Source organism: Cucurbita pepo, chromosome LG08 (genome assembly GCF_002806865.2).
Source record: "Cucurbita pepo subsp. pepo cultivar mu-cu-16 chromosome LG08, ASM280686v2, whole genome shotgun sequence".
In the NCBI taxonomy this organism is placed as follows: Eukaryota; Viridiplantae; Streptophyta; class Magnoliopsida; order Cucurbitales; family Cucurbitaceae; genus Cucurbita; species Cucurbita pepo.
This window is the reverse complement of record NC_036645.1, coordinates 6,296,787-6,319,312: the sequence shown is the minus strand read 5'-3', so window position 1 is coordinate 6,319,312 and position 22,526 is coordinate 6,296,787. Positions and strand designations below refer to the sequence as shown.

General features: G+C 34.9%; 2 protein-coding genes across 11 annotated transcripts; one reads left to right on the top strand and one right to left on the bottom strand.

The window, feature by feature from the left end:
- Positions 1-894: 894 nt before the first annotated feature.
- Positions 895-3,593, top strand: LOC111800523 (DEAD-box ATP-dependent RNA helicase 47, mitochondrial). Its single transcript, XM_023684256.1, has 2 exons — positions 895-1,089; positions 1,676-3,593. The coding sequence occupies exon 2, from the start codon at positions 1,818-1,820 to the stop codon at positions 3,477-3,479; it is 1,662 nt and encodes a 553-aa protein (XP_023540024.1). The 5' UTR covers positions 895-1,089; positions 1,676-1,817; the 3' UTR covers positions 3,480-3,593.
- A 384-nt stretch (positions 3,594-3,977) lies between these two features.
- On the bottom strand, positions 3,978-21,816 carry LOC111801201. Of its 10 annotated transcripts, XM_023685212.1 has the most exons (27): positions 21,555-21,816; positions 21,130-21,194; positions 20,198-20,471; positions 19,922-19,988; positions 19,559-19,709; positions 19,036-19,203; positions 17,795-17,890; positions 17,473-17,640; positions 17,273-17,374; positions 16,220-16,450; positions 15,900-15,974; positions 14,470-14,556; positions 14,178-14,360; positions 13,918-14,076; positions 10,114-10,206; positions 9,606-9,677; positions 9,087-9,204; positions 8,579-8,745; positions 8,205-8,289; positions 6,736-6,867; positions 6,206-6,312; positions 5,981-6,058; positions 5,812-5,907; positions 5,527-5,622; positions 5,245-5,431; positions 4,352-4,462; positions 3,978-4,276 (listed from the first exon to the last, which is right to left on the bottom strand). In XM_023685212.1, exons 1-26 carry the CDS (start codon positions 21,730-21,732, stop codon positions 4,455-4,457), a joined length of 3,243 nt encoding a protein of 1,080 aa, XP_023540980.1. In that variant the 5' UTR covers positions 21,733-21,816; the 3' UTR covers positions 3,978-4,276; positions 4,352-4,454. The 10 variants fall into 10 exon arrangements, with proteins under 10 accessions (XP_023540980.1, XP_023540979.1, XP_023540981.1 ...); XM_023685211.1 differs by lacking the exon at positions 4,352-4,462; XM_023685213.1 differs by lacking the exon at positions 4,352-4,462 and having other exon boundaries at positions 8,579-8,688.
- Positions 21,817-22,526: the final 710 nt, after the last annotated feature.

The following is a 22,526-nucleotide window of genomic DNA, read 5'->3' as shown; positions in this document are numbered from 1 at the left end:
TTTCTCTATGAACAATACGAATCAGAGTTTGAAGAAGGGGAAGGAGAAGGAGTCCTCGACTCGCAACAGATAGAGGAGGATTTATTCAATCACATAGTTTGGGCTCCTAGCATATGGCGCCCTCATTCCAAAATCTAAGAGAATCTTACACCGAGGACTACTAGAATCATCTCCACGAGGTCTGATGGTAATCCTCAAGGTAATTCAAGGATTATTATTCCCATATCAAAGAGAATCTTACACGAGGAACTAGAATCATCTCCACGAGATTTGATGGTAATTCTCAGGCTAATACGAGGATTATCGTTTCAAAATCTAAAAGAATCTTACACACAGATGAAGTCTGATGACAATTCTTAGGATAATTCGAGGATTATCGTTTCTAAATCTAAGAGAATCTTACACCGAGAACTACTAGAATAATCTCTACAAGGTCTTATTGGTAATCATCAAGATACTTCGAGGATTATCATTCTCAAATCTAGAAGAATCTTACACGGACGAGTATTAGAATCGTATGTATAAGGTTTTATGAAAATTAATTTTCTGAACTAAACTCGAAATGACTACTCCAATGTGACCAAAAAACAAATTTATTATTGGAAGATCCAAAAAAAAAAAAAAAAAAAAAAAAAAAAAAAAAAAAAAANGGGGGTTGATTGTAATATTAATCAAATACGAGAGGTTGGCTGCAATATTCAATAAATTATTGAAGATAAATTGAAAAAATTAAAAATTTAGGGGCGTAATTGTAATATTTAATTAAATAGATTTATTTATTAAATTAAAATTTTAAGGGTGTATTTTGAAACATAGTTGAGGGGTTTAAGAGTCATTTGTGAAATTTTGAGTAATAATAATTATTTTTTATTTACTTTCAAAAATCTAATTTTTCTTTTAGATAGCACTTCTACAGTCTCCACCCTCCCTCCTCCTAATTTTCCTTTTCCCCAAATCCGCTTCCATGCCGCCGTCCTGAGGTTGCCGTCGCCGGAGACTCGTTTGCCATTACCATAGCCGGAGTGGGTCTTCTCCTTCTTCTTCTTCTTCTTCTTCTTCTTCCGTCGAATTATTTCTCTGGACTGTAGTGTAAGTGGAGTTTCTTCTTCGTCCGTTCTATTTTTCATCTTTTTTTCACACTTAATTTCTCTTCCATGCTTTTTCTTTAGCTGTTGTTGCTTTAAGTTTCAAGGATTCTCCTCCATGCTCCAATTATTTGCCATATCTTACGTTTTTCCGCATCAAAATTGACTTGCGCTTGTACTTGGGAAAAGGAAAGAAGGGTTGATTCATGAATGTTTGTTGTTCAATGCCTCATTTTCGGTTGTTTTTTTTTATTTAATAGAAAGCAGTTCTTGCATATGTATTAATTCAGCTATGTTGCGACCTTGTTGATAACTTCACACTGCTTTGTCCACCACATGTTTGATAAAATGCCAACTTGTATTCGGGTTCTTTATCATTAATTAAAATTATTGTCGCCTGTTTTACAAAAATCTTCAGTATTTGTTGATGGTGTGTGCAGATTCAGCGCATTCTATATGTTAATTTAAAGGTTAATCTGCCTGACAGGAAGCTGGATGGAATGATTCTTAATTGTTTATAAAAGTTGAATGTTAATTTGATGTATCATCATTGTTATCTTGACTGATTTTTTTCGTTTTGCTTGTTTCAGAATGTATTTGATATCATCTACTTGAATTGGAATTCGTTCTTGTTCAGAGAATTTTTGTAGCAATTGTCCTTGCTGGGTTATCAGAGTTGTGCTATTTTCTACACAGCTTATGTAATCATTTCTAGGGAAAACTGTGGAAAACATGAATGCTTTAATACCAAGCAGGTTATTTGTGTTTGCTGGAGAGTCGTTTTGCTTCCAAAAGTTACCTCGCGTTTATCGATCGACATGGTTTCACAGTGGTGTGTTTAGTCTTAGCAAGGCTGAACTGAACCAAGGACCCCTTACTCTAGCAAGCCTTGGGTTCAAAAGTGAGTTTCAAAATACAGACAAGAGCAAAGTGAATAAGGTTACCGAGTTAGATTCTCCACGGGACGTCCCGAAAAGTAGAGTGAAGATTGTTCGAAACAATGAAAAAAAGGTGGTTGGAGTGAGAAAAATGGTAGAAGCAGAGATGGCTCCATTTTCTGCCAAGTCATTTTCTGAGCTTGGTCTTCCAGCTTTGTTGATAGAGAGGTTAGAAATTGAAGGCTTCACAGTTCCTACTGACATTCAATCTGCATCGATTCCGACCATTTTGAAAAACCATGATGTCGTCATTCAATCCTACACGGGTTCTGGAAAAACATTGGCATATATTCTTCCCATCCTTTCAGAAATAGGCCCGTTTAAGAATACAGCTTCCAATTACAATGATGAACCTGGAAAGAAAAAGGAGATAGAGGCTGTTATTGTAGCTCCATCAAGGGAGCTGGGAATGCAAATTGTGAGGGAGTTTGAGAAGATATTAGGACCTGCAAACCGGAAAGTAGTTCAGCAGCTTGTTGGAGGTGCGAACCGAACAAGACAGGAGGAGGCTTTAAAGAAAAACAAACCTGCCATTGTTGTTGGGACACCAGGAAGAATTGCTGAAATCAGTGCATCAGGAAGGCTGCACACCCATGGTTGTAGCTTCTTGATCTTAGACGAGGTCGATGAACTACTTTCATTTAATTTTCGGGAAGACATGCATCGCATATTGGAACATGTTGGAAGAAGATCAGGTGCAAACTCACAAGGATCAGAAAATGCTCAAGCAAGAAGGGTGGAGCGTCAATTAGTCATGGTATCTGCAACAGTGCCATTCTCAGTAGTAAGAGCAGCTAAAAGCTGGGGGTGTGACCCTCTTCTTGTCAAGGCCAACAAGGTTGCCCCTCTTGACTCAGTTCCTCTCATGGGACCTGTAAATCCGAGAGGGCCTTCCTCTGGGCCGACTTCGAACACAACTTTGCAGAATCAGACCGCCATTGATACTCTACCTCCATCTTTAAAACACTACTATTGTACTTCGAGGTTGCAGCACAAGGTCGATATGTTAAGACGTTGTGTTCATGCACTCGATGCCAAATTCGTGATGGTTTTCATGAACCATACAAAGCAACTAAGGGACGTTGTCTTCAAGCTAAAGGCTCGTGGAATGAATGCGGCAGAGCTACATGGAGATCTCGGAAAACTTGGAAGATCAACTACTTTGAAAAGTTTCAAGAATGGTGAAATAAGAGTTCTAGTGACCAACGAATTATCTGCTAGGGGATTGGATATTGCTGAATGTGACCTTGTGGTTAATCTGGATTTGCCCACAGACTCGATTCACTACGCACACCGAGCGGGTCGGACAGGTCGGCTTGGTCGGATGGGGACGGTGGTGAGTATTTGCGAGGAGCCAGAAGTGTTTGTGGTGAAAAAACTGCAGAAGCAACTTGGTGTACCCATTTTAGCCTGTGATTTTATTGAGGGAAAGCTCGTGGATAAAGAGAAAAGCTAGGTAGGAGAACAATGGGAAGTTTGTTTGTGTTTGATTGAAAGCACTTTTTTGAAATTTGTACGTTTGGTTTGGTAGTAAAAAATTTTGGTTAAGAAAGTGCTTTATTATTTTGAAGTAGTGTTCCCAAAACTTATCTCAAACTCGATCTAATTAGGTTTGTATATACATAATTTTGAAATATATATCTTTTTTCTTTTTTCTTTTTTTTTTTTTTGGAGTTTTTTTAAAAGTTCAAGAACATTTTTTAAATTTTTAAATTTTTAAATTTTGGAAAGTTATATATATATACATATATTTGGATAAAATATAAAATTCAATGATATTTTTATTAATTTAGCCTAAATATTTAGGCTATTTAATTATCGGTTATATCTTTTCATTATTTAGTTTCAATTTAATTTAATAGAAAGAATGATGTAGTGAATTGAGTTAATGGATCTGAGAAACTTATATAATAAAAATTCAATTCACCATATTTCAAAATGATCATTTTAAGTATAATCAAACACAAATGCAATTTTCGTTTTATTATAAAATGAAATATATTATGTACATTTATAGGCAAAACTCCACTCTTGATTGGATCACCCATAAGACTTGCCTTCGGCAAGTAAAATCTAGCCACATGGGACCAAACTCAATTTTCCCTTCCTACTCTTTCTTTCTAGCCACCGTGCAAAGTCATCGTTGGAAATTCCTAAATCGTTCTATTTTCTATCAATTATGAATCACACTTTGAATTTGTCACAAGTCATGTCATCTCTGAGTTGAGGCCTGCAAGGGGGTCATATCATAATCTGCAAGAATTTCAAGAAAGTTTTAGGGCATATTTTCTAATTAATTTATTGAACTGGATAATTGCTGGAAATTACCTAAATCCAAAAAATTTATCAAGGCTTGCCTAATTTTACTTTTCCTGTCCTGTAAGTTCATTTTATTCTCTATCCTCCCTCATCACAATATGTCCCTTTACAGTCATTCATCTACAATCAATTACAACCAATTTTAGGTGAAAGGGTCAAACAAGCTACCTTCCAACATGTAGAAATTGACTACACAGAATAAAGAAAATATCACTCAATTTAGTTAATAGTTATGACCTCACAAAGTTTAAATACAATAGATTATTTCAACTTTTGGAGGCATTCAATTTCAAAAATAGCTTAAGCATAGTTTTGAAAGAATACAAAAAAAAAAAAGGTGTATAAAAAGGAGTAGTCATCTTGCTAAAACAGATGAAGATACGACTAAATACAATAGCATATTATGATCGCTATCAAGCATTATGATTAGCATGTGATCGTGTGATTAGAGTGTGCAATCATATTTTGGACATATCTCCCTCAGATACTAATATGTTTTTGGCTAAAAGACCTCTTATTTCTATTATTATTATTATTATTATTTATTCTTTCTAACCATGCTGATAAACTAGATAAAGTGAATCTTGACTTTTAAGTAATCAAAAGTTCAAAGAAATCAATTTAAACTTTAAGAGGTCATAATCTAGAACTCAATTGACTAAATCGGATCATATTTTAATAAATAGAAAAAAATGCATAACGTTTTGAAACCTTGGTGGTGGAAGATAGCTTGTTCAACTATTCAACTCGAAAATAGTTGTAACTGGTTCTAGATGAAGGGCAACAAGATTTTTGGTTATCAGTTCTCCAATATCCTTTTTATCTTTCATTCTTTCTCAACAATTGTGGAGGAGGAAACAGTGTGCCAAAGGCTATGAAATCAATAATGGATAGAGAATTACCTGAAGAAGCAGGGAGATTATATTTTCGCTTTAGAAACGTGGAAGCTTCCGTATCTTTTTTGTGGCATAAGACTCGTACCAATGCCTGGGAATCGTTAAAATGAAGACTGCCATTATTACTACACGGATCCAATTCCGTAGAAATATCCCCACCTGAGCTCATCAGCAGTTGAATAATAGTTTCAGTCTGCAGAAAAATGCACCAATTAGAAAACGCGGTCCATATGAAAAACTCTATAATAAGGACTTATAATATAAACTTGATCAACAAGGTAAACAAACCGGAAGTGAATATAAGCCCAATATTTCTTCAGCAAATTTTGCTTCCTTCTCAACAAGAGTACGGGGAAGACCTTCTCCATCAGCTACAAAGAAGTCCTAGAATTGAAGATGCAAGAACAATATAAATATAATCGTTTATCGCAAACCACAAGTTCAATCAACCATTTCCTCAACTTACAAGCAAGGCTAAGGCATTAGTTTTTTTTTTTTTTTTTTTTTTTTTTGCAGGAATCCTACCTATCATAAACTACAACTGTAAAAGTAATTTCAATCTAGAGCACATACCTTCAATATACCGAGATCTTCCTTAATGAGAACAATATCTGAATCAGAAAATGCACGTGAAGGACCTCCATTAAGCATCACCCATATGAAGGCTTCCTGGAAAACCATGCATTTCAGATGGAAGGAGCAAAAGGTAGGAGATAGAAGTAGCATTCTTAAATGATCGTACCATTGATGCTCGACAGATGCTCAATACCACGAGATCCCTAAGAGTATCATCGATCCTGCCACATACATTGTTTAGGACCTATAATATAATAGATGTCTTAGATGAGTGCAACCCACAGATAAAATGTATAAAGAAATATACTATACATATGCAAGCATGACGCACATAAAAGACATTACAGACAAAATTTGCACAATATCACATTTAGCGAGTCAAAGATCTTACCGTATCAAGATGTGCAAGAACGTCTTCTAATCGAACAGCCTCAACATTGCCATGATACAAATACGAGAGGAACTCATCTCTGAGATCCCAAAAAATAACTCTTATGCCTGGAGAGTAGAATTTGAACAAAATTAAGACTATTATTCAATATACGAGATGGAAAAGTTGTTACAAATATGATTTTTTATGTAAGCATTCTACAGTCATCTTGCAAAACAGTTTAACAAAAACCAAAAATAGAAGTGTAAAAGAACTTGACTAAAAAATTGGTTGTCCTTCCCAGTTCCCCTCTTATTTGAGGACATAATTGAGGATATGGAGACCATACTTAGGGTCAACAATAAAATGGTTATGTTCTCCCCAGTTTCCCTCTTATTTGTGGACATACTTAATTGAGAATACGGAGACCAGAAAATGCACCATACTTGGGTCAACAAATTATATTTTAAAGCATAACCTAAAATCAATCTAGCTTAACTTAATAACTACATAAATTTAAAGGCCACCACAAAATTGGTTGAGAAACTCACCAGTAATGTCACAAAACTTGCTGATAGCCTTTGCAATGAAACTCTTAATGTTATTGAAAGTGTTGGCAAACAACTCATTAACTTCGTCACTACAGGTACGAAGACCACCATTGACAATCGCCTCTTCCGGGGCTGAATGGACGATACTATAGGTATTAACATCAAATATACAGTGATGAAAGTAATCATTTTGGGGTTGAATGAAATTAATTAGATCGGGCTATCTGTTGGAAAATTACCATGGCCAAAACTTTGAAAACAACCGTTCAAAATTTATCATAGGCATAGCAAATCAAATTACTTCAATTAGAAGAAAACGTGTCTAGATGTTGCGAGAAGTCTTTAATCCTTCCTCAAATCTAGTCTGGTCTAATTTGCAGCATATTTCACTGGTATTGGATGTAATACTTCTTTCCGATGCTTTTGACTGAACTATTGGATTTCGTCATCGGTTGCTTCCTGGGCGGACTTGCCTAGTCCCGTAATCTAATAAAGAAAATACAAGGACAAACTGTTTAAGACCTTATTATCTAAATACTCTCTTTCCAGATGTATGGAAAAAGATAGAGATATGATTTGTACTAGAGCCACTGAAGAAGGCGAAGACTGGGCACAGACTAGGTAGGCCTTTGCTACTTTGAAAGGATGAGAAATTTAGGGTTCAAAATAACTAGAAGTTGTCCGAGTTCGGTGACTGGTTTCCTCCATTTGCATACTGCATCCTCTTTTCCTCTTTCCCTCTCTTAGCAAATTAGACCAGACTAGATTTGAGGAGGGGAGAGAGGGAAAAACATGAAAAAGTAAGGTAATAAAAAAATAATATAAATTAGAGAAAATAGGCACCTCATTTAAAATTTGCCACCTCAACATAGCACATCATATTTTCATGGTCAACTAAACTCTAATATTAAGGACGAAAAGTGTGCTTTTGTCTAAAGTTTTAATAACCACCAAGAAGGAATAAACAACATATTCATCCCTCTCTATAGAGACTCTGATAGAACCAAAATATATAGCGATGTGATAGATAAAAGAGCTACATGATAACCACGTAATTTGAGGAACTTGGACTTCCACACACTTCCTCCACAAATTTTTTAATATACAGAACGAATAAGCACATCAATCTGTTTTTTATTTTAGTGATTAAGAATATTAAAGAAAATTTGAAATAAGAAAACTTAAACCTGAACCGACTTTAAGAAGTGGTCACAAAGTATTATAATTCCACAAGCCAGATAAACAAACACGAGAAAGGAATGAGAATGCAACATTTTGTCATATGCCGTGTGGACTTGTTAGTACTTTAGCAATAAAAATACTGATGTCAACTAATTCAATCCTCTTCCGCATATGGTTTGTATTGTCATTATGCAAAGTGAAGACAGACCACTAGTTTCTGTCTTTTAGTTATCATTAATGTTATGTATATTGAATGGTAATATCAAGTGAAATAAATATATGTGTACCGCGTTTATGCTTAGCAGATCCTCCAATAAGCGCCCAAGATTTTCCAATTCTATCCTCCAGTGTTTCAATTTGTTTTTGAATGTACTGCATGAAGAGAAAAGAGAGGTAACACAAAATAAAACTACCAATTGACGGCGTCACTAAGAATGGCATGTTAACTATGGTCACGTAAAAGATTTAGGGGGAACTGCCCTTCCCCCTGATTTTGTATTGTCATTAACTGATCATACATGACAAAGACCACGCTCAAAATATTATAAGTATTGCATTTACTACAGAAGAATTATCTCACATGACTTCAAACATGCATATGCATATTTAGTGGAAAAAAAAAAGTAAAAAAAAAAAGCTTTTAACTTGAAGCATCACTTACACCAAGGGTATTCAATTTTATACAAAGCTTAGATATCGTCAATCCACTCAATTTGCTGCTCACATGCTCGTCTAACTGACATTCGGGCAACTTTTTTTTTCCTGTTGCAACTGTCTCCATAAAACGAGTCAATGGAGGAACAGGTGGATACAAATAATTCTTCTCAACTGCAATGGAAAAATGATATGATCAAATCTCCAATAGAATGATCATTTCAAGAGTAAATTAATAAATCCAAACATGTACCATTCGAGGCTATTCTACGGTTGACATGGATGGAAGGGAATTCAAGAGTTTTTTCAGATAAGAATATTTCCTTTGATTACTTTTGTGATTTGTAACTACTCCACTTACACACCATCATTCCTTGTGGAAAAGGGATGCCTAATCCCTTTGTCCTTAGGTTGTTTTGCTTTTCCTTTTATGTGTGTGTGTGTACATTTGTCTGAATTTTTTGCAACTTGCCATCAATCTTCATTCTTCGTAAATTCCGAAATTCATAAATTACCTAACTGGTTGAGAAGACCCGATAGATAGCCATCCAAGCTGTGATAGACAATGGACAGGAGAGCTTGCAAATGTGTGATGTCCATCGGAAGGTTCAGGTCAAAATACTGGTCAACAGTCTGCAAGTTTTTCATTATAAGTCCATAATAGTAAACAAAAATTTATGAAACTAGCCCTCGATAGTAAATTTAAAAGGAAACAGAAAAAATGTAGCTACAAGAAAATTTTACACACTGCTACTACTTCCACTGGTTGCATATGGTATTGATTATTTGGAAAAAAAAAAATGCAGGAGAAACCAACAAGAATGACCCACTAACACCTATGACATCGGTAGAACATAACCCCAAGTGCTCAAAAGTTATCAATCAGTATATTTAACAGCGACTCTATAAATATTCTTTCACTCCCCAACCTCAGAAACTTTGGTAGGAAAGTATCATTAGAATTCATAGGAGCAAACCAAAATTTCTCGTCTTTCAGACATAACTGAAGTAATTGTCTTTACAATGATAAATACCTCCTCAATAATTCTAAAAACTTCAATAACTGATGCTGCCAGATTTTGCTGAAACGATATTGGTTCCCAATCCTTCACTTGCCAAAAAAAACCCAAAATTAGTAAGAGGTGTTGATCAATCTACACATGCAATGGAAAGAAAAGATATATCTAATGTGTTTTTTGTGTACTTGGTCCAGCGGTTTGAGTCCATAAAATATAGATATTCCAATAATCATAACTCGATTCAACAATTAAAAATATCTCTGCAATCCCCCCCCCCCCNTGTTCAGGCTATGTCAACCTACATTCTTTTTTACCATGGCTTCTACAGTTTCATTCCTTTAATGATTACTGTACATGAAAGATAAATAACAGCAATTTTATCAAGATCATATTTTCACCCTTCACTTGATCCTTGACTTCCTATCTGATACATCTTTCCTTAAAATAAACTAGCTACTGCTTCCACTCAGACAAATATCATATTACATATTGAACCAGAAAAATCAGTCTGCAAATAACTAACCTCTAACTTGAAAGCACGTCCAGTCCATTCAGAGGTTTGTTCCAGTTGATCGATCATCCAGTCAAGAATTATGGGCTTAGCAATTTGTACAATCTGCCCAAAAGACGGAGGAAAGAAACAAACAGCTTACATGTCTTGATATTACAAGTACATACAACACTAAATATGGATTTAACACTGCCGTTAATGAAGAAATGAATAACCCAATCAATTTTAAATCTCAAAATGAGAAGATTACAACCTAATATATACAAACCTATTAAGAGCTTACGAGAGGAAATAGGCAATATAAAATATTTTACAAGGAAATTAAATATTGTACAATTAAAAGAAATTAAGATTACAAAAAGAAAAAAAATAATGAGCTGTAGTGAAATATTCAGAGAGAGAAACAGTCAGCTAGCAAAAAAGGCTCCAGCCAATTGTCCCTTATATTTGCCACCCTGCTGTCCCCACATTGTTCAATTTTCACATTGGAATGAAAAAGATTCCCACCACCTTCCCTTGCATTCAAATCTCTGGGGGAGAGAATGTACGCTTTTGGGCGCACTCATACGAGTGGAGAGACAGGCATAGAATGGACGACATGGTTAGACAAGTGCAACAGAGGGGAAGGGAGGCAAAGGAGAAGAGAGAGAATTCTTTTGGAACATTTTCAAAGCCTCAGGGGTTAAATTATATGATTTCAGAAGTTAAAAGATACTAAAGACAACTACTTAAGAATCCTCGTGAACTAAGTATTGTTGTTATTCTTTGGCTCCTTGGTTTGCTGGGTTTGGTTGAGTTAAGTTTTTTATTTTTGATAGTGTTGAAAGTCTAAATTATCTTTATGAAAGTGCATGCCCCTATTGTAGAAAAGATAAATAAATCCCTAGATAGTATGTGACAATAAATCTAAATAAATCTCTAGGTAACAATATAGATAAATTAGGGAGTTCAACTACTTCCCTTATTTAATGGGATTACACAAATATCTCTTAGGTTCAGGCTAGGAATTACACAAGTACTCCTTGAATATAGGTTATTCCTTCAACACTCCCTCTCAAGCTGAGGAATAGATGCTAACTCATGAAACATTGAGTTGTGAAATTATATTTTGATAATATATCTACTAGTTGAAGTTGTGAGGGCACATAACTAATTCATATCATCCCCTTCTCTAGTTTCACTTTGATAAAATGTCAATCAATTTCAATATACTTTATCTTATCATGCTGGATAGGATTATGTGCAATATCGATAGCTGATTTGTTATCGCAGTACATCTTTATCGGACCTTTTCCTTTAATGTGTAAGTAAGCCATCAAGGATTGTTTTCAACCATAAGAGTTCACATAGCTCTTGTGCAATAGCTTGGACTTCTGATGCGCCAGATGATCTAGCCACCACATTTTGTTTTTTACTCCTTCATAATACCAAATTACCTCCAAGAAAAGTACAATTCCCGTAGTAGATCTTATCTTCACTATTGATCCAATGCATGGGAATTGTGTCGTTGGAACAAAATTTCTTTTCCTGAAGTTCCTTTCAGGTAACTTAACACTCTGTACGCTGCTTGAAGGTGAGGCTCTTGTGGATCAGGCATAAATTGGCTAATTATACTCACCAAGTATGCTATGTCTAGTCGAGTGTGAGCTAGAAATATAAGCCTCCCCACTAGCCTCTGGCAAATTTCACGGTTCACTGCAGGTTCCTTTTTTTACTCTGCCAGTTTCTGAGGTGGATCCTTTGGTGTTGGTAGATGTTCACATCCATTTTCCATCTTTCCATCAATAAATCCTGTTCTGATAATAATAATAAAAAATAAAAATAAAAATAAACCTAAACTGAGTATGCTACTTCAATACCAAGAGAGTACTTTCCAAGTTCTTTGATCTCAAATTCTTTCATCAATTTCCTTATAAGTTCAATTTTTTCTTCTTCATTATCTTCAGGAACTATAATTTCATCTACATACACTAGAAGCACTGTAACTCCCCTTGATAAAGAAAGTGCGATCTCCTTGACTTTAACAATACCACAATCTTCCAAATCACATCCTTGGTGATTGTTTCAATCCATACAAATTCTTTCTCGGTTTGTATACTTTACCTCTTGATCTTTCAAATCCTAGAGGAATGCTCATCTTTGTAACTAGGGCAAATGTCTCATGGTAATCTATAGAGTAAGGTCAAGTGTATCCCCTTAGCTACTAATCTTGCCTTATACCCTTCCAACGTTCCATCAGCCTTATACTTTACTGTAAAAGGCCACGTACACCCAACTATATTTTTTCTTTTTGGCCAATCAACAACTTCCCATGTGTTACACTTTTCTAAAGCATGCATTTCTTCTCTCATAGCATCCTTCCATTCTCATTTGGATAAAGAAAAGTCCACAAGCATAGTTTGAAAAAATTCAAGCAGATGATTGAAAACTTTGGAATGAGGAAAAGAAAGTCCGATCATTTTGTCTTTTATAAATAATCAGAGAGTGAGATCATCCTGTTGATCGTGTATCTTAATGATATTGTTATTAGTGGTGATGACACTTTAGCCATTCAACCGCTCAACACCTTTTTGCATAGTCAATTCCATACAAAAGATTTGGGAATGTTGAAATACTTTCTAAGAATTGAGGTAATGGAATTGAGGTAATGAGAAGCAAGAAGGGAAATATGTTATCACAGAGAAAATATGTACTTCTACTTGAGTTATTGGCTGAAATAGGAAGTTAGGGCTAAACCATATTGGAAATGTTGAAATACTTTATAGGTAATAAGAAGCAAGAAGGGAATTTTGTTATCACAGAGAAAATATGTACTTGACTTGTTTGTTAAAGTAGGAAAGCTAAGGGCTAAGCTAAGTAGTACTCAAATGGTGCTCAATTTCCAGCTCACAAAATAGGAAGAATTATTAAAAAAATATGGAAAGAGGCTAATGGAAAAAATCAATTATCTTGCAGTGATTCAACCAGACATAGCTTATTCGGTGAGTACCATAAGCCAGTATATATATTCTCTACAGTTGATCATTGGCCTGCATTGGAGTAGATTTTATGTTATTTGCAAGCAGTTCCTGGGCCTGATTTTTTATATAAAATTATGGGCATTCTAACATTGAATGCTTCTCGTATGATGATTAGGCAAGGTCTAAGGAAGATAAAAAGACCAACTTCAAGATATTCTGTATTTGTGGATAATTTAGTTTCTTGGAAGAGTAAGAAACAACAGTAGCATCACGTTCAAGTGTTGAATCAGAGTATAGAGCAATGACATATTCTGTATGTGAATTTAGTTTGGATACGTCAACTTCTTATTGGATCGAGATTTGATATCACAACGTCGACCAAATTGTGGTGTGTTAATATGTTTAGTTTGCTCAAGATGTTACATGAGCAAACTAAACATATTGAGGTCAATTGTCATTTTGTACGTGAAAAGATAAAACCAAACCAATGGAGCATGAATATAGATTATCTCTAACAAGTTGGGCATAATGAATATATAAGTTCCAACTTGAGAAGGAGTGCTAAATAAAGTCTTTATATTGGAATAATTATAATTTTGTAAATATACTAGTTCTATGGTTCTTTATTGTCTCTTTACCTTCTCTTGCTTAGGTTAACCTTGTGCATTTGTATATATTTATCTTTTTGGTGAATGGAATAGATTATTTTGATTCTCTCAAATTTTAGTTGTTTATACTACTCAACTTTTAGTGTCTCTTGGAGTTCAAAACAACCACAAGCATACAGAATATAAAATTCAAATACAGGCATTATACATCCATATGTGATATTGTATAAGGGAAAAGATTGGCTGACCGGATAGTGCTCAAGGTCTTCCTTGAGAAGAGGGCTTAATCTACTTTCTTTGGAAGCAGCAGTAAATAAATGAGTTAGGTCACGATCTAAGGAATAGGCAGCTGGAAGCACCGACCTCACATCATCTGAAAGCTTCGATACTTCCTTTAAGAATGGCTTCTGCGTTTTGATGAGAACATCCAGAATATAAAAAAAATGAAATAGAGGAAAACCAGCACTGGCAAAACAAAAATTTTACAAAAGGAACTAACGAAACAAACCAGTTTTTCTCCATAATATTGGTGCAATAGCATGGCTGCAATTATCCCAGAATCAGGACATAATTGACGTAACACCGGGAAGAATACAGTAATTTCTTTCTCCACAACCAATCGTAGCCTATTGGCAAGGAGTGCCAGAGGATGTATACTCTCTTTGGATTCAGAATTTTCATTATTCTCTGCCTAACCAAATAAGTAGACTAAAATAATTGAATACTCTATGATGGATTGTAAAGAAACGATGCTTTCTCAACCATATTCTTATGATACTGTGTCACAAATCTTGACTTACCTCTTTGTAAGCAGCTTCTATGGACTTCTCGACATAGGTTCTGAGTTTTCTAGCCCCAATTTCTTTCAAACCATCCAATTTTGTTAACTAAAGCAAAATATTGACAATTCACATAAGGTTCAAAACAGCAAGATTAGAATATGAATGAATAAGTTTGCTTCAGGGGCTCCTTGTAATCTCCTAAAAGGAGTTGTTCCCTACAATTTCGGTTGCAACTTTCAGTATTTATGGAAAAGTAGTTTCCTTTTAATATAAGCAAGTAAAAATCAGATGCCCGATTAGCCCCAATTTGAACATGTAGACTTGAAATTATCATCATCTTAAAACTAGACTCTGCTGCCCTATAAAAAATATTAATTTAATTCCAACAGATATAAAATGAAATAAAAATAAAATGAAAATATCTAACACTTTTTGGTTCCTTCCCATAGAAATAATCTCTAATGAAGCACCCTACATTTTTTTTTTAAATAAAAAAACCTACTGTCATTGAGATAAATTGAAAGAATACAAATAACACAAAAAGAAGCACTCAGACCCAAGAAAAACTACACAAAAAAGAGTCCAATCCAAAAGGATGAGGTCTAAAGGATAATTAAATAAATGAATAAATAATTATAAAATAAATATAAAAAAAAAAAAAAAAAAAAAAAAAAAAAAAAAAAAAAAAAAAANAACTCTTAGTAACAGACATGTGCAATAAATCTATCGGGAGATCAGGAGATCTCCTAAACCCCTCAAAAACTCTACTATTCATCTCTAGCTAAATCCCACAAACAACAGCAAAGAATGCATCACGCTAAAGGATAGAAAACAAGCTATTTAAAGTGACCACCATAAGTATGCAAGCAAGCTCCTGGAATTTTGCTAATTCAGTAAGCAACATTATAACTAAAGCTAGTTATTCCATATAGCATCAGGAAATGGTAACCTCCAATCCCTTACTATCCTCGTCATAACATGATAAACTCGCGTAACTCCACATGACTGAACAATTCAGGCATGTTATACTCAAAAGCTTAAGTTTTTGAGTTCAGAGAGGTCTTATGTTCAAACCTTTGTAACTAATTTATGCACCTAGTATTATTGGTTTTCACTTATTGGGCCTTCTACTACTTTTCAAGCCCAAAAGTGGAGAAGAGTATTACAACATTGATTAAAAAAAAAAATTAATAAATAAATTTACCATAACCTGTAAGCTAGCTTGTGGTGATTTAACATCATTTTCATTTTTCATTTTACTCCCACGGAGTTTGTATCGCTGAATGTAATATGAAAGTTATTGTAAAAAAATATTGGGAGAAATGATTTTTTCTGGGAACAAATTTCTATTTAGACATGAACTATCAAAAAGGAAGATTCATGAAAACATAGCCCAAGATATCTATAAATCAAATATCCATTTTAGTACGCTGGGCATTAGTACCTACCTTTACAGTATTGCAATCAGTAATAACTCCAACAGTGGACAACAGGCTCACCACTTTCCCGAAGTAAGAATTTTTCTGATTTTAAGAAAAATAGCTAAATTAGTGTAGACAAATGATAGGAAATTTGGAACATTCAAGAACGTGATAACAAATATAAGGGCAATGGTACGCTAGAAATAGTAATTAACGGAGGTAGAATAATATTGGGACCTTACATCAAAAAAACTGTGTAATATATAAAACATTTGAGCAATGGTCATCACATTTATGGGGCTGACAGGATACCATAGGAAAAATGTCAACCAAGAATTGAAATTCACCTCACGGAAGTGCAAATGATAGGCTTGTAGTTTAATGTCACACCAACTGCTAATTAAGAAGAAGGCGGACTCCACCAAACTCAACTTCATTTCATTGCCATTGCATGATATTGAACATGATAGGCTTTTCAAATATTGTTCTTCCTTCCCACCGTCATCTTTAGATGATGCAACCTCCTGTAACTCAAGAATGGCCTCGTCCAAGAATGAGGCTTCACCTGTCTTGACAAACTTCAATAGAAAAATATATTAGATAAAAAAAAACAACCAATATTATTTTCCTAAGCATACAGCTAACTATCTTTTTTTCTTATAAGTTATAACTAGAGGATAAGGCATATTTTTTTTCTATGAAAAGTAATTAAATTTTAAATATAACATTAAAAAATAAACCACACCAACATGTAAAATATTGTACCTGCAGGTTTGCAACAAAAACAACAGGTTGTCCGGTACAAATAGTCAACAATTGCCCAAGAACTAAAGAAACAATTACATAGCATGCCTAACCTATCCTCCTACCATAGTAAATATTGTACCTGCAGGTTTTGCTCAATTTCTTCTATGGTTTGGCCTTTGGGCTATCTCAAGCCTTTCATAGATCATTTTTTTCATATTCAGTTAAAGAGAAAGGAAATAGGTGCTTTGTTTTGTCACTTCTGTTGGAATGTTTGGCACGCCAACAGCCCTTTTTGAGGTTTTGTTATCTCAAGATAGCGGTAGCCTCCTCGGGAGTTTATCAAGTTATGTTTGGAACGGCATCAAAGAATCTTTGCAAGCAGGCTTCTTCTTAGACTAGATCGTGTTGAATCTGCTTGATTAAAGGTTTCCTAATTTTTAGTTTTTCCTTTCACTCCCTCGTGGGAGTTTGTATTTCGTGAGCATTAGTCTCTTTTCATTTCATTAATAAAAAAATTTGTTTCTGGTTCAAGAAGTAGTTAAAAATCTTAGCAAATAAGTTGTACCAAATTTTTCAATTTGACGATGAAGAATTCAATAATGCAGTTTGTTAAAGAAAACGAGCCCTACTAATCACTTCATAGAGAAGTATACCTGATGGAAAAGGACCCACCCGAAGATCACACTGTGTACTTCCGGAGTGATGCCTAAAGCAGACCAAGTCAATTTGAGAAGGACGAGACTGTCATCCACTTCCTATACAAAGGTAACAGGCTAATCATCATACGTTATGAGCCTTAATTTACAGCACACGCAAAACTAAATCAAACAAATATTAAAGGAAGAACAAATACCATAACGGGATGGCTGTCGTCAAGAACATCAAATATGCCTAAAATCAATTTCTCATATAACCTGATGTTTAAGTGATAAGCAGAGGGAGCTGGCAACTTCGACAGTACTTGTCCAATACCTGACAATACTTTTGCGCGCTCAGATCGAACCATATTGATATCCCATTCCTACCATGTTCAACAATGCAGTAAATCAGATTCTTTTATATGATCGATCTCAGAAGGAATTTAGAAATCTGAAGAATGAACCACTCTAAACTAGCATTTAATTCTCTGTATCTAATTAAAGTAAAAATAAAAATAAAATAAAATAAAACTGAACCTTTGTACTTCTGATCTTCACAAGAGAACTTTCACAGATTTGACGTTCAGAAGCTACAAGATTAGCAGAGTAACAGAATTCTTCCAAAAGATTGACCTAGAGATGCAGCCGCCAAACTTCATGGTTAAAGTAAGGAGAGGACTTGTATGTCCATGTAAGGTAACTCATAGTACAGAAAGAAAAAAATAGACCTGGATATGTATGTTATCGAGTTCCATAATCAATAATGTAATTGTTCATTTTTTAAAGAAGCCAGGATCTTTCTCCCGAGCAATTAACCAACAATAAATTTCTGAACGGAACATTGAATTAAAGCATACTTCATCTATTTTAAGGAAAATCACAAATATAACCGTCATCACCTGTTGAGGATTATGGGGAGAAGTAGTCCCAGGTTGGCTAATTAAGGAAAAAAATATGGATTTATAAGGAATACTATCTTCATTCATGTGAGGTCTTTTAGGGATACCAAAAGTAAAGACATGAGAACTTCTACTCAAAGTGGACAATATCATACCATGGTGGAGGTCCATGATTCCTCACATGGTATTATGCCCTTAACTTAGGCATGTCAATAGAATCCTCAAATGTCAAACAAAGAAATTGTGAGCCCCGAAGGTACAGTCAAAGTGACTCAAGTGTCGAACAAAGGGTGTGTACTTTGTTTGAGGGCTCTAGCGAAGGAGTCGGGCCTCAATTTAGGGGAGGTTGTTCAAGAGCTCCAGAGAAGGAGGATTCAAGGGATGCTCTATGGTGTACTTTGTTCGAGGGGAGGATTGTGTACTTTATTTAAAACTACAGTACCCATTAAGCCCCTCACTTTAATGTCACCATTCCAACTTCTTATAGTTGCAGGACCAACAGAGATGTCAATCTCTATGAAAGTATCATGTTTCTCGGAGTTTCAAAAGCCCGTCTATACTACAATATATGGAATAAGTGAAAACCTAGATTGGAAGGTTGTTCACTTTTTCTCTGTTTTTTGAATATATGGTTTCCTATAGATGTAAGATATACATACATTCTTTTTTCTCAAAAAGCAGTTCCATAAATGAGCCTCTAAAGCTGCTTGATCGAAAAACGCCCAATATAAAGACAATTGGTTACACCCTACAGGATGTGCATTGTACATAATTGATAAACAGTGACGCATAAAAAATAACTAAAGAGCTTTCAGCCAATTTAACTACGGTAAAAAATGCAAAGATTTTTTCTCCAATTGTCCATAATTGATTTATTACCTGTCTGAACTTCCATTGCATATAAGCTTTCTCACTAGGAAAATCAGACCTGAAAACCCCATGCAAGAGGACCAACAAAACTTGAGGAACATTAATTTGCCCCCAGTTTCTCTTTGCAGCCAATTCCATTAATCTTTTCCTCATGCATGCATCAGAAACTGCTGAAATCTGGTCAAATAATATAAATTCTGAGTCCAAATCAGCAATTGACCAAGTTAATGGAGGAAGAGATAGGGAGAGAGGGAGAGGAACAGTAAGATAGATTGGGAACATGTATTAATGCATCGAGATTTCAACTGGCAATTCTAAACTTCATTGAGCAGATAAAAATGAAACAACATATAAAATGAAACCTGAAACAATATATAAGAATTAGTAGACTTCTGTTAACCTCTCTAGGAGAAAAGAAAATCTCACTATATGCAGCAAAATAGCTACAATAGATCGTTAAGCTTCAGATGTATGACATCAATGTAAAAAGGAAATAGCGATAAGATCATCTTAGAGACAGAGTCTGCCTTGCCTGCATCTGGGTGCGGATAGCGTGAAGAAAATTCAAATGTCCTTCAAAATTCTCTGATTGAACATCTACTTCATTCCTTATACTTGTCATCCCTACAGTATGTTTAATACCATTTTCTTTCTTTTTATCCTCAGATGAATAGATTTCAACCCTGGTGATGGAGAGAGAGAGAGAGAGAGAGAACAAACAAATGATAAAGAAGATGGATATATTTTATGTTCCCTATCACTATCAAGAAAAGAAAAATGAAAAAGAGACATGAACTCAAATTCAAGTTTCCGGAAGCACAATACGTAGCACTTAAGCAGGACAAACTACAAAATAAATAAATAAATCTAGCATTTCCATAAGAAAAGAGCGCACCCAGAAAATGCGATTGATGCAAGCAAGATTAAATATGCTGCTTCATCCAAGTCATCATCTGTCAGTCCTTTGATCATCATAAAACTATGAATCAATTTACAGTATAAGAAATGACGGTTGGGAGGAGGGGATCTTAACCGACAAATTTAAGCATTGTTTCGGAAAACTCTTTTTATTTTTTATGGGAAAAATATGAAAGGATAAACATGTCCGTTTGTTAAGAATTTAAATGAAAATGAAATCTCGTTTCAATAGAAGAATAAAAACATCAAATACCTGTATACAACTTAGGTAGTCCTAAAGCCGGAACTTTGAGATTCTTCACAAGTTTCGAAGGTGTGGCTGTTGTTCCATTAGACTGAGGACCACAGTCATCACTATAGGTTGCAATATTGTCATCAACTGATGACCCAAGCGACCTAGATGAACACGATATGTCACTAGAGGATCTCTCCACCATTTTAGGTGGTGGTGGCGCACGGCTAGGAGGTGATCCAGACAAATCTGGATGAGAAAGTAGAAAATAAGAAGTCCGTAGTCGAGATTGTATCTGCAGTCAAAAATCAAATTGGTAAGTAATGCAAACATGCACACAGACCTCTTTTTAATTCTAATAAATAAACAAATAAATAAAAAGTATTGCTTGCACATCCGAAATCAAAAACTCTAATGAAGAAAAGAAATTCTAAAACAAATTTACTACAACTACAATACTAAGAGAAAATTGGCATGGATTACTGTTAACTCTTCATTAAAACAAATGTTCGAAATTTAAATACTTTTGGTACAAGGCGAGAGTTAATTTGTCTAAGTTGCACCCTCGCGAGGCATTTGATTGGCTACCCGACTAAGTAAAGATGCTCAGGCCCAAACCCTCTGGTGTACAGACGATGAAGGCGTTGTTAAATGCGATGAAGATAGTTCGAGAGAAAAATGTCCGCTGAATATCATGCAAAAGAAATCACCAGAAACTTTGGGAAAGCTCAAGTTTCAATTCAGCATTTTCAGATAGTGCATAAACTTCACAGTCCATTCAGAATTTAAATTAAAAAATAATAAATAATAAATAAATAAATAAACAGACGGAAGCACTGAAGCACGGAAGCATTAGCATGATTTATTTTCTCTCCATAGAGCGACGGCATAGCAGAATGTAAATCGCGGAGAAAACGGCAAAACCAAATAACTTCTCACTAACATATTCTTACCATTATCGGGTAAGAAGATTCATGTTGCTTCTTCTTAGCAGCTGTAGAAATGTCAATAACTCCACCTAAGCAAGAAAATAACAATGAAATTAAATTCCTCACAAGTGTTCACAGTTACGTGACTCGGTCAACTAAAAAACAGAGAACGCGGTATAAAAACATGGAAAGCAGCTAGCACTCCGCCGCAGAACGGTTGACGCAAACTTTCCGATCCCAAACAAGGAAACCAAATCCATTTTACAGAAGAAAAAAAACTAATAGAACCGAGAAGAAGCTAAAGAAAATGAAATAGACTTCCAGCTTCATTCTCGAGCATTGGCAATAAAAAAAAAAACTCGAGATTAAACCGCAAATTCGATATCAAATCTTTCATTCAAACTACAACAACTCACACTCATCTCTCACACACAAAGAAGCAAGATTACCAGACTTAATGCACTCCAAAACATAGCTAGCGCTCAGAGAGTCAAGGTCGACGGCGGAGAAATCAGTGACAGGACCTGCCGGAGTCCTCAGCTCTCTGACAAAACGCGAGGACAGCAAGAATGCCAGCAGCTTTTTCCGGTCACGACGGTACCGCTGCAACAAAGAACCCGACTCCATCGGCGATCACCACGACGGAAATCGAGAGGAAGAAGAAGAAGAAACGGTAAAATCAGAGATGGAAGCAAAGCAAAGCGTGTAGAAGGAGCGCGAAATACTGAACTGTAATGAATAAAATTATAACGGCCCTTGTAAGAGAAGTCGATGATTTCACATTTTATTATTTCGATTTTACCCCTGGAATTTCCCTGAATTACGAAATATGCCATTCATTAATGGTCAACGCCGAGCAGGGAGTCCAATGTCAACTTTGTGATAATTTTTTCTAATTTTTGGATCGTTTTTTCAAATTTCAATTGAAAGGCTGTCGACTCGAAATGCGATATCGGTGGGGATTATTACGGTTGTGCCCTTTGACGGGCTTAGTTTTTTAGGAGACTTCGTAAAACAATTGTTAAACATAAAATAAAATAAAATAAAAACAAGTTGTAATAAATAATTTCAAGAATATTATTGTTTTAATTTTAAAATAACTATTTTAAATTCTTAAATCAAACCCCTCCTGATTTTTAATTTAATAACTATTGTCTGTAATTAAGGATATATACGGGTTAGTTTAGAGAATTTTTTTGTATTAACTCTGTAAAAACTCGAAGAACTTGAATAGAGTTCACACCTTTAACTCAACTCAATTCTCTATTTTCATATTAGATTGTCGAGTTGTTCTTTTATTATTATTATTATTATTACTTATTTTAGTTACGATATATGTTATTATTAATAACAAAAGTTTCATAAAATTTAAATATACAAAATTCATAAATCACAGCCAAATATTCTTATCTTTTATAATA